Raw genomic sequence first — 13297 nt, 5'->3', positions numbered from 1 at the left:
AACTGTGGAACAAAGAGCCTCCTTCAGTGTTGTGAATTTCCAATTATTCATCACGTTTGCTGTGGTTGAAAAAAGCAGCAAAGTCGCAGAATGTATCTGACTGGAAAAAATGTAGAAGAATATCTTGCTCAAGAGAACCACAGCGAATCAAATCTTCACCCGATACCAATACAAACAAATTAGAAACAGAAAAAAAATTCACTTCCGCAGAAGCGCCTATCTGTGCCCCTGACTATAGAGTCCCCTATTACTATTGCTCTTCTGCGCTTTGACCCTCCCTTCTGAACATCAGAGCCAGCCGTGGTGCCACTGCTCTGGCTGCTGCTGTTTTCCCCTGATAGCCTATCCCCCCGACAGTATCCAACGGGGTATACCTGTTCGAGAGGGGGACAACCACAGGGGATTCCTGCACTGACTGCCTTCCCTTTCTGGTGGTCACCCATTTCTCTGCCTGCACCTTGGGTGTGACCACATTTATATAACTGCGATCTATGACGCTTTCCGCCACCTGCATGCTCTTAAGTGCATCCAATTGCTGCTCCAACCGAACCATGCGGTCTGTGAGGAGCTCCAGTTGGGTGCACTTTCTGCAGAGAAGCTTTTTACCAGATGCTTATTTGGCATTCAAAGTCATTTTCTCATCAATTGAAGCATTTTCACTTATTTGCCATTTGTTGTCAGTGAGGTGGAGATCATAATTTTCTATTTTTTCCCAGATGCTTATTTTGCAACGGAAGTGGTTTTCTCATCGAGTTAAGCAATTTGAGCCATTTGCCACTCATTGTCTGTGAGGGCGATATCATAATTTTCTACTTTTTAACTGATCTCGCTATTCCAAATGGGATAGAGGGGGAAAAAGGAGGAGACTAAAGACCAGTAATGTTGACCTCTGTGGTGGTGAAATTGCTGGAATCAATAATTAAGGAGGGGATGACGAAACAGTTGGAAAGACAAAGCTCAATACACCATTGTCACCCTGGTTTTATAGGGAATAATATATGTGTGACAAGCTTGCTTCAGTTTCTTCAAGAAGTAACCAGCAAAGTGGATAATGGGGAACCTGTGGTGTGTTGTGTCTAGACTTCCAGAAGGCGTTACACAAGGAGCCATATAAAAGACTGAACTAGAATGTTAGATCATAGGGGATTGGGGCAAAGTATGAGATTTGATTGATGATTGACTGACTGACAGAACATGGATCCTTATTTGGCTGGTGAACTGCACCAGGTATGCTGCCGCAGAGGTCGGTCCTCGAACATGAACTGTTTACAATCTATATAAATGATCTGCAAGCAGGGACAGAGTTTAACATAGCAAAATTTGCGGATGATGCTAGAATATCTGGGAAAGCAGGCAGTGAAAAGGAGATACCGATTTTACACGCGGATATAGATACGTTAGGACATTGGGCCAAAATTTGGTGAATGAAGTTAACGTGGAAACGTTTGAGGTTATCATCTTTGGCCGGAAAATAGGAAGACAAATTATTATCTAAATGGAAAGCAAATTCAAGGTGTGCATGGGCAGAGGGATCGGGCTGTGTGTGTTCATGACTTTCACAAAAATTGTATGCAGGTACAGCATGTAATTAAAAAGGCGAATTGCAAAAAGACTGGAGTATAAAAGTGAAGCAGTGTTGCTAGAATTGCATAGGATGTTGGTGAGACCTCATCTGATGTATTGTGTCCAGTTTGGGATACCTTATTTGGGGAACGAAGAGGTGGCACTGGAGGCAGTTCAGAGCAGGTTCTCCAGATTGATTCCGGGGGTAAAAGAGTTGACGTATGAGGAGCGATTAAACAGTTTAGCCTCACAATCGCTGGAGTTGAGAAGCGTGAAAGGGGCCTGCTAGAGGTGTGTAAAATACGAAAAAAGATTGAGAAACTGAACCTAGACCAAAGCCCCCCCCCCAACCCCCCCCCCCAACCCCCCCAACGCACCCTGTAGTGCTCTCTAGAACGATACATCACAGGTAGTGGTTGAGAGGCGGTAGACTTCAAACTGATGTGAGTTGAAAATCCTTCGCGAACTGGGTGGTGAATCTATGGAGTTCCCTGCCCCACAGTACGGTGGAGTCTGACTCATGAAATGCTTTCAAGAAGGTTTTATATATATTTCTGATTTTTAAAAAACGTGTTAAAGAGATATGTTGAACAGCCAGGGAGGAGGATTTGAGGTCAGGAAGAATTCAGCCACGAACTGATAGAATGGTGGAGCAGGGTCGAACAGTTGAATTTCCACCTTCGGCTCCGAATTCCCATGTTCTGAAGTAGTGCAGATATATATCAACCTTGCAAAATATAATGTTATTTTCAGCGCGGTGTGGCTTTTACTGGAGTAACCTGTCCATGTTGCCAGCTTCCTCTGTTCTGCGTTGGACTTTATATACGCTTTACTTCATTGTATGGCTTTTCTTCCTGCAAGACTGAAAGAGCTGTTCCACCATGTAGTTCTAGAAGGACTGTGGGAGCTGCCTTCTCCCTCTGCCCACATGTCCAACTGCTCGGCCTTCCAGTGTAAGTAATGACAAAGGGGCGTTTATCTACCAAACAAGGCCCGTTGCTCAGAGACTGTAACAACGCTGCTCGTCTATTCAATTACCCTTCACGCTGCAGTCCCAGTAAAATACAACAGGAAGACAATTGGATTTTACCCAACTGCCATGCATAAAACTAGCTCTGTCCAGCACAAATCTAACTGTAGGTTGAACCGCTCGAGGCACCGAACAATGAAATTAAATACACAACTGGGCCTTATTTCTGATGTTCACCAATACACTTATTAATCTTGTAACACTTTCTTTACTTTCTTCCTGAGCAGAATGTGTACACTGACATTAATAAACGCTCGAAATGTGTGATTGTTACCGTCGAAATTTTGGATGTTAGGTATGATTCCCCGGATCTAAGCCCCGCTGGTGAGGCACACATTGTTTGTGTTTGTCTCTACTTCCCCCCCCCCCCCTAGAAAGTGCTTATCAGAAGCTTTTTTGAAACAGTTCAGTCCATGAGATATAATCACACACACAAGTGTTCATTTAATTGTTTGTGCAGTTTGCAGTGGTTGACTCGTTTAATGCTGTGCGTCAAATTTCCTTGCACGGTCCATGCTTCAGGAACTGTGTTCATTTTTGCTTCAATGTACCACTCACTACTCCGAGTGAGCCCGTTACAGGTCACTTACTTAATCCGGAGATGTTGCGTCATCCACCATTACAAATCCCTGTATTCCTTTTCCTCCTCTTTCCAATTGCATCCCGATAACAGTGCCTCCTGCTCATGTAAAAATCGTCCTAATTAATTCGGTGCTCCTGCGTCGTTCCCTACCGCATCCCTACACCACCCCAACCCAAGGCCGGGTTCGCCAAGTATCTCTGAAGGACTTCTCGTTGCATGGACCCGATTAGCCAATTATCTTCCTGTGTCACAAGACCGTGTGCATCGATCTTCATCGGGTCTTTAATTTGACCAGCTAATTTTGAATTACCGGGAAACTAATCCCAAAATCAAGCTTACAGGAACAAGTAAAATTTTGCAGCTGCAATTAAAGTAATTCATTTCTGCTCATGTTATTGCATGTTAGTCATCTGAATTGTAACCAGCATATGTAGGTACCCTACAGACTGAAACAGTGGAATGCATAACAAGGGACAAAGAAATGGCTCAGCAATTGAATACATACTTTGGTTTTGTCTTCACAAAAGAGGACACACATCAGATCCCGGAAATGTTAGAGAATGAAAGGTTTAGTGAAAGGAAAGAACTGAGGGAGATCAATATGGGTAGAGAAATCGTGCTGGGAAAATTGATGAGATTGAAGGCGGATAAATCCCCAGAGCGTGATAAACTTTGTCCCAGAGTGCTTGAGGAAGTGGCTCTGAAAATATTGGATTCATTGGTTGTCATCTTCCGGGATTCTCTCGACTCTGGAACAGTCCCTTCAGATTGGAATGTTGCCAATGTCACTCCAATATTCAAAAAGGGAGGTATAGAGAAATCAGGGAATTATAGACCAGTAAGCCTAACATTGGGAGTGCGGACAATTCTTGGATCCATTATCAAGGATTTTATACCGGAACATTTCGTAAGAAGTGGCAGGATCAGTCTGAGTCAGCGTGGATTTATGAAGGGAAAATCATGCTTGACAAATCAGTTGGAATTGTTTAAAGATGTAATCATTACAGTTAACAAGGTGGAGCCAGTCGATGTCGTAATATTTGGAATTTCAGAAAGCGTTTTACAAAGTCCCGCTGAAGAGATAATTGTGCGAAATTAAAGCACATGGATAGGGGTAAGTGTAGTGAGGTGGCTAGAAAACTGATTGGCAGAGAACAAATAACGAGTAGGAATCAATGAGTCATTTTGAAATTGACAGGCAGGAATTAGAGGGATTCCACAGTGATTGGTGCTGGGACCCAACAATTCACAATATATATTAATGATTTGGATCCGGGAGAAAAATGTAACATCTCAAAGTTTGCAGATGGTACTACGTTGGGTGGGAGGGCGAACTGTGCCAAGGAGGAAGAAATCCTACAGCATAATCTGGACATGTTGGGTGAGTGGGCAAATCAATGGGAGATGATTTGGATAAGTGTGCGGTTATTCACTTTGGAAGCAAAAACAGGAAGGCAGATTACGACCTGATGGCTGTAAATTGGGAGAGGGGAGTGCGCAGCGGGAGCTGTTTGTCCTTGTGCACCAATCGCTGAAGGTAAGCATGTAGGTACAGCAGGCGGTAAAGAAGGCTAATGGTAGGTTGCCCTTCATTGTGAGAGGTTTCAAGTATAGACAAAGGGATGCATTGCTGCAATTATACAGGCCCTTGGTGAGGCCACACCTAGAATATTGCGTGCAGTTTTGGTCTTCCTTTCAGAGGGATGATGTTCTCGCTCTCTAAGGAGTGCATGCGAATGTTTACCAAGCTGATTCCAGGGATGGCGTTACTGGCAAATAAGGAGAGATTGACTAGGTTCGGATTATTCTCGCTTGAGTTAAGAAGAATTAGGGGGATCTCATCGAGCCGTCTAACAGGACTAGATAGGGTACATGCAAGGAAGATGTTCTCAATGGTGGGTGTGTATAGAACCAGCGGTCAAAGTCTGAGGATTCTGGGATTTCGGACAGAGATAAGGAAACATTTCTTCACCCAAAGAGAGGTGAGTCAAATGCCTGCAATTAACTCAGTAGTTCGTGCCATGATTTCATCTAGGTTATCAGTCCCTGGGAATCAATTCATCACTTCATAATTAGTCAAATTAAACTGCATCTGTCATTCATCGGCCCACTGCCCAAATGGTCAAGATCCTGTTGAAAGCTCATATTACATTCTTCACCAGCCACTGTGCCCCAATCTTGGGTTTGTCTGCAAACTACCTAAAAATGCCTCCTACATTCTCATCCAAATCATTAATATACATCATAAGTAACAGTGGACCCAGCACCAATCCCTGAGGCACACCACTGACCAGAGGCCTCCAGTTTGAGAAAGAACCCTCCACCGCCAATTTCGGTCGCCAAGCCAATTTTGTATCCAATTGGCTACCTGCCGCTAGATTCCGTGAGATTTCACCTTTTGCAACAACCTACCATGGAGAACTTTGTCAAAGGCCTTACTAATGTCCATGGAGACAACGTCGACAGCACTGCCCTCATCTACCTTCCTGGTTACTCCTTCAAAAACCTCAGTCAAAATCGTGAGAAATGACTTTCCCCTTACAAAACGATGCTAACTTTCCCAAATTAGCCCTTGCCTGTCTAAATGTCTGTAGATCCTGTCCCTGAGAATACCTTATATCAATTTACCCACTACAGAAGTAAGGCTAACCGTTCGATAGTTCCAGGGATTATCCCTACAGCCCTTCTTAAACAAGGGCATAACATTTGCTACCCTCCAATCGTCAGGCGCCTCTCCTGTGGCTGTCGTGATTCAATTATCTCAGCCAGGGGCGGCAATTTCCTCACGAGTCCCCTAAACGCCCTGGGATACATTTCATCAGGTCTCTGGGATTTATCTATCTCTATGCGCTTCAATACCCCCAACACCAACTTCTCTGCAATATGTGCACTCCTCAAAACATCGCTTTTTATTTCCTTAACATTCGTAGCATTCCCAGCAGCAAATACTGACGATAAATATTCATTTTGGACATCTCCAATCGCTTGTGAATCTGCACATAGTTGACATTGTTTATCCTTAAGATGCCCTACCCTCTCCCTAGTCACGCTTTTACCCTCTATGTATCTGTAAAACCTTTTTTTGGATTTTCTTTGCCTTATCTGCCAAGACAATCTCATGTCCCCTTCTTGCCCTCCTTATTTCTCTCTTTACTCCGAAAAGCCCGATACTCTTGAAGGGATTCGTGTGATCCTGGATGACTATATATATCATATGATTCCTTCCGTTTGACCATGGCCTCAATATCCCGAGTCATCCATTATCCCTCAATATCCCGAGTCATCCATTATCCCTCCTTTTAAAATGTATATTTCTCTGATTTCAGATGAACAACTGTTCTCGCTTCAACTGCTGTTGTGGAGAGAGTTGCAAACCGCTACCTGCCATTGAGCGATGCGGTGTTTCCTAACATCTTTACTGAACAGTCTCCCCTTAAATTTTAGACTAAATTTCCAACCAGTGTATTGCGTTTCATGTCCTTGGAATAATTTTAAAGAAAAATATAAACTAAATGGTACAAATTTTAAACGGGACCATACTCCGAATAATTTCTCCCACATGTGCGTCTGTTTATTTATTGCAGGGAGCAAGAATGATTCAGATGATCAAATGGTTTTATTTCACTAGGCAGAGCTGCCTGATTGGCTAAGCTACTAAGAAAGAACAGCTGGATGTCTGGATTGGCTATCAGTCAAACGTTAGAATATTCTGTTTGGTGAATACAGCTATCAGTCACATCGCAAACTCAAAAATTGGCTGAGAGTGGGTTGCTGGATGAATGAATCTCCAGCGTGACGTCAGATATTTGATAGCCAGCTGGTGGAAACCTATGCATAATGAATGCAGCTGTGGATTACAATGCAACCTCAAACAATGCCTGCGATGCATGTTGCTTCCTGACTGAAGGCATGTTTGCAGTATGACTTCCGAGATCTGACAGTCACAGCTGTCGGTCACAGTCACAGCTGGCTGATTGGCTGAGGGAACTCCCGGCAGCAACGGATCATTGTCCTTTACTGAGACTGCCGGTCGCCAGTTCCTGGTGCTCCCAGCTCGGTGAAAGCGGCTGTCAGTAGTGGAGGTAGGGATTGATCCACTCCAGCAGGCCCGACTTCTTACATATAAATGTTCACTCCTCGTTGTTACATGCCGTTTGTCTGTTGCGAATTTGTAGATGCACCTTCAATTCAGTTAGTTCGACTGTACAACTGACTCTCGCCAGTGAGATCCTATCACAAGTGATATTTGTTGACCAATTTATTAATTGATGTAACCGGATACATTGCTGCCTTCTTGACCTGCTCTCTGAACTTTGACTGAGTCACGCCGTAAATAAATGTGTTTGTGCAGCAACTTAAATTACGCAGCATCCATCCCACATATTGACATATAGCTTCAGATTCGTTTAAATAAACGATTCCTCGAATGTGTTTGTACAAGAAATATATAACATTCAACAACCATAGAAGTATGAAGGTCCCAGATATGCTGAAGAGTAAAATCATAGACTTCCTTCTGCTCTCCATTTCTGTATCACTGCGATTCTCTCCATTATTCTGAGCCCTCAGTCCCTGACGTACTCGACTGGTCACTAAAACATATCTGACTGTCAGTGCATTGAGCAACATAATTAAAACAAATGGGAGCAATGGCGTTAAAATCCGTTCGAACCAATGAAATCCTTGCCAAATTGGGTCAGTTAAAGTTATTACCTTTGTGTAACAGAGCCACGGTGTATTGCCTATTATCACGTAAGGTGTAAACGTAAAGTACCAGGGGATGTTTTTAAAGCAGAGCAGAATGCCGGTTGTTGCTAGAACCACAGCCGCAGTTTTCCCGGTGCAATATTTTGCTCTCATTTTCTGGCAACAGATGGTCACAAACCGATCAAGGGAGAACGTAACTGTGAACCAGACAGAACAGTCCCTGGCTGCACTCAGCAGTACACCCTTAACACTGCACACAGGGGTTATGTCCAGAAAGCTCAATGGCATGTAATATGTATTGATCTGATTCAGAATGACGTCTGTGATAATGAGCAGTAGATCCGCAGTTGCCATGGCCACCAGGTAGCGAGTAGTGCAAGTAGAGAGGCCACACTTTCCACGGGACAGGATTAGAATTGCCAGGGTATTAACTGTAAGAAAGGAACATTTCAACATAGTGAAAGTTGTTGATCGACATGTTCAAAATCTGCAACAGTTGCGAAAGACAGTTTTGCTGAAAAATGACAGGTTTCTGGGACAGGATGAATATGTTAGAGATTAAAACTGCAGACTAGACATTAAGAAACGCTACCCCACTGTTTAGAAATGGATCGAGAGAGAAACCTGAGACCTTCAGACCTGTTAGTTGGACTTCTATAGCAGAGAACATGTTAGAGTCTGTTATAAAGCACCTGATATCACTGAAAAATGATTTGGTTGGGAAGTCAACTTGGATCGAAGAGGGATCAGTTTTGACACACCTGTTGGATTTTGTGAGCATATTATAGATTCGCAAAATCACTACAGTACAGAAGGAAGCCATTATCAGAATAGATATTGTGTTTACCAATTGGCTTGCGAAGTGAGGAGCATGGCAGTACATTTGAAGAATATATGGAGGGGCTAAGTGAATGTGCAACGAATGGAAAATCGAACATAGTGTGAATATGTGTGGCGTTATCCACTTTGTACAAACATAATGGAAGGGAATAGCTTTTTAGGTAATAGTGATTGTTCAGAAATTGTTGTCATAATTGGTCTATGTCTCCTTATTTACAACTGTGGCCTTATTCATCGGCATACACATGCACCAAGCAATTAGGATCCCACATGCCATAACCCCATACATTCCAATGGAATCTGAATGCATCATTCAGCATGTCTGCTGCAAATACGAAGATCCTTTTAATTGGAGTGTTGTGTACAACTTTCGAGTTCATTCTTCAAGGAGGATGTAGCTAATATATTGCCGTGCAACGTGAATTCACTGGACTCGTGCGTGGGACATCATTTTCTGAGGGAAAACTGGGGAACTTGGTCCTTGGAGCTTCGACGCAGAACAGATGTACTCATTACAATTTGCACAGTTCGTTCAGGGTTTGACTGGCTAGATGTAGATATAGTGTTCCGTTGGGCATGACGACCAGAATGGGAGACACAACAGACGGTTACATTGGAAACATTGGCATGTTTCCTAATCTGTGATCACGAGGGTGTTTTCACACAGGGGAAGTTAAACACTGGAATTGTTACCCAGGCGACAACAGACTAACAATGACTAAGCATGTTCAAGAAAGAAGTCGATAGGTTTCGAGGTTCTAATGATGGCAAGGGAGATTGGTATTCTACAGAAAACTGAGTAAGTGGAAGCTTATCTACCACGACACTGTGAATGGAAGAGTGGGCCTTACTGTACCAATAGCCTCGTCCGAGGAATATCCCTGTGTTTTCCTGTTCGTAAACATCTCAGTTTAGGCCCTCACCTAATATCAAACCGCTTTGCTGCAGACTAGAGGAATGCCGGACAGACAACTACTCTCAGGGTACGTGTTGCAATTTACAGACGATAACGGAACCTCCAAACTCCAGAAGGAGGCTGTTCGGCCCATCAACTGTTCCTCAATCCTCGGAAAGAGCACCTAATCCTCACCATGTCACAGTTACCCCACCGAACATTTTGGACAACAACAATCAGTTTAGCATGGCAAATCCACCGAACCTGCACATCTTTGGACTGAGTGATGAGACCTGAGCACCCGAAGAGAGACCATGTGGAAATGGGGAAAATGTACAAACTCATGCAGAGTAACCGAGCACGGAATTTAACCCGTCTAGCTGGCACTAATGAGGCATCTGTGCTAACCACTGTCCAACGTGCCGTGTCTTGAGATGGTTCACAAGTGAAAGGCTGCAGCAGCTAGGTTCATGGCACCGTGTCTGGCTCTGCTGAACTTGAGGGCAGGAAAAAGAGTGGCAGAGCTATAGTGATAGGGGATTCAATTATGACGGGAATAGATAGACGTTTCTGCGGCCCCAATCTAGATTTAGGATGGCAAGTTGTCTTCCATGTGCAAGGGTCAAAGATGTCTCGTTGCAGCTGCAGGTCATTCTCGGGAAAGTATGAACAGATGTCTGCCGTAGTGCATATGGGGACCAATGATACAGGCAGGAAACGGGATGAAGTCCTACAAGCTGAAATAAGGGAGTTAGAATTTTAATTAAAAAGCAGGACCTCAAAGGTCGAATCTCAGGATTAGAACCAGTGTCACATGCTGGTGATAGTAGACATGACAGGATAGCTAAGATGAATACGTGGCTTGAGGGATGGTGTAAGTGGGAAGGATTCAAATTTCAGGACATTGGAACCATCTCTCGGGGAGGTGGAGCAGTACGAAACGGATGGTCTGCATCTGGACAGGACCGGAACAGATGTCCTTAGGGAGAATTTGTTGTGCTGTTGTGGAGGGTTATCCTAATATGGCAGGGGTTAGGAACCGATGCAGGAGATCGGATGGAAGTAAGGTGGGGACAGAAACAAAAGGCAGTAACAGGAAAAGTGGAAGGCAGAGAAACCAAAGTCAAAAATAAAAAAGGGCCATTTTACATCATAATTCTAAATGGGCAAAAAGAATATACGAAGGCTCTATGTCTGCAAGGAGAATTTGTAATAAGTTTGATGAATTTTCTGCGCTGACAATCATCAACGGAGATGATATAATTGGGATCACTAGACTTGACTCCATGGTCACCAAGGGTAGGAACCCAATGTCCTGTGGTATTCAATATTCAGAAAAAATAGAAGGAAAGGAACGGTACGTTGCTGGTTGAAGAGGAGATTCACGCAACAGTAACAAAGAACATTAGCCTGATGATGTGAAATCTGTATGGGTGAAGATGCGGAACACTGAAGGGCAAAAACGTCAGTGGGATTTGAGTGCAGACCAAAAAAACACTTGTTGTTTGGGGATGGCATCAAACAGGACATTAGAGATGCGTGCAGTACGGGAACAACAGTTATTCTGGGTGATATCAATCTGCATATTAATTAGCCCAATTGAACTGGCAGCAATTCGATGGAGGTTAATTTCCTGGAGAGTTTAAGGGATGGTTTTCTCGACCAATATGTCGAGGAACCAACTGGAGAACAGGCCATCCTAGATTGTGCAATGAGCGATATTAATTACCAACGTTGTTGTGCGAGTTCCTTTAGGGAAGAGTGACCCTAATAAGGTAGAGTTATTGATTAAGATAGAGAGTGCCACAGTTGAGTCTGAGAATAGAGTCTGAAATTAAAGAAAGCTAACTTTGATGGTTCGAGACGTGCATTAGCTAGGTGAAGTTGGCAAATGATGCTGAACGGGTTGACGGCGGATAGGCAATGGCAGACATTTAGCGAACACAAAGGTGAACTTCAACAAGTGTGCATCCCTGTCTGGCGCAAGAGTACATCGGGGAAGGTGACTCAGCCATGGCTAAAAGAAATTAGGCATAGTGTTAAAGCCAAAGTGGAGGCATATGAATAATCAGAAAAACCAGCAAGCCTAAGGAGTGGGCGAAATATCAATTTCAGCACAGGAGGACAAAGGGTATAATTCGTAAAGGGGAAAACAGAGTACGAGAGTAAGCGTGCACGGGACATAACAAGTGACTGCAAAATGTACTATAGATAAGCGAAGAGACAAAGAGTGGTGAAGACAAATGTACGCACCTTACAGTGAGAATCAGGTGAATTCATAATGGGAAACAAAGAGATGGCAGACCAGTTGAAGAAATAGTTTAGACCTTTTTTCACAAAGGAGGATAATCATAGCCTTCCTGGGACAGACGGTCCAGCATGAAGGAGAAACTGAAGGAAATCCTTATTAATCAGGAAATTGCATTGACATTGAGATTAATCCCCAGGGCCTTATGTTCGACATCCCGGACTACTTAAGGAAGTGGCCCTCGAAAAAGTGCAACCATTCATGATTATTTTCCAGCATTCAATAGAGTCCGGAAGAGTTCCAATGTATCGGAGGGTAGCTAATGCAACCACTCTTTTTAAGTGAGCAGGGAGAGTGCAAACGGGAAATTATAGACCGGTTAGCCTGACATTGGTAGTAGGGAAAATGCTGGACTAAACTAGTAAGAATGAAATAACTGAGCATTTTTAAAATGGGGCCAGGATCGGTCCAAATAAGCATGGATTCACTGAAGGAAAATGATGCTTCACAAATCTTCTGCAATAGTTTGAGGGTCTGACCAGTGGACTACACAACGGTGAACCAGTGGAAGTTGGAATTTAAGAAGGCTTTTGACAGTAGATTATTGAGTTAATTAGAGGTCATGGGATTATGCGCAATGTATTGACGTGATAGAGAATGGGTTGGCAGTCAGGAAGCGGAGTGTTGGAAAAAACGGGTTATTTACTGAATGGCATGCAGTGGTTCGTGGCGCAGTGGTTCAGTGCTGTGGCCCCAGCTGTTAACAATATACATCAATGATTTGCATGAAGGGATTTCATGCAATATCTTCAAATTTCCATACGACACTAAGGTGCCTGCAAGTGTGCTGCAAAGAGGCTGCAGTGTGATTTCGACAGGCTGGCTGGGTGGGAACATACTTATCAAATGCGATATAATGTGGGTAAGTGTGACGTTACCCACTTTGGTGGGAAATACAAGAAGGCCGATTGTTATCTATATGATGACAGTTCAGGAAATGGGGAATTGCAACGAGACCTGGGTGTCATGGTGGAACAGTCGCTGATGCTTGCCATGCAGTTACAGTCGGAGGCAAGGAAAGCTAATGGCATGCTGGCCTTCATAGCGAGAGGATTTTAGCCTAAGAGTAAGGATGTGTTGCTGCAGTTATACAGGGCCTTGGTGAAGTCACACCATGGGTATCGTGTGCAGTTTTGGTTTCCTCGTTTGAGGAAGGACATTCTTGTTATTGAGGACGTCCAGCGAAGTTTCACCAGACTAATTCCCTGGATGGCAGGACTGACATATGAAGAAAGATTGGATCGACTGGGCTTACACTCAACAGAGTTTAGAATAATGAACGGATATTTCATAGACACATATCAAATCCTGATGGGGCTGGACAGGCTCGATGCGGGAAGAAAGGTTCCGATGTTGGAGACGTGCAAAACT

The 13297-nt window shown here is 43.7% G+C and overlaps 1 protein-coding gene across 1 annotated transcript in view; it reads left to right on the top strand.

Moving 5' to 3' along the window:
* Positions 1-12985, top strand: part of LOC140399660 (uncharacterized) — a 44450-nt gene extending 31465 nt beyond the window's left edge. Inside the window, exon 4 of the mRNA XM_072489204.1 lies at positions 12699-12985. Within this exon, the coding sequence (XP_072345305.1) occupies positions 12699-12985 (287 nt within the window). The remainder of the gene's footprint in view (positions 1-12698) is intronic.
* Positions 12986-13297: the final 312 nt, after the last annotated feature.

The sequence above is a fragment of the Scyliorhinus torazame genome, chromosome 23 (genome assembly GCF_047496885.1).
Source record: "Scyliorhinus torazame isolate Kashiwa2021f chromosome 23, sScyTor2.1, whole genome shotgun sequence".
NCBI lineage: Eukaryota > Metazoa > Chordata > Chondrichthyes > Carcharhiniformes > Scyliorhinidae > Scyliorhinus > Scyliorhinus torazame.
Note: the sequence above shows the minus strand (reverse complement) of the source record. Positions and strands in the feature narration are given on the sequence as shown.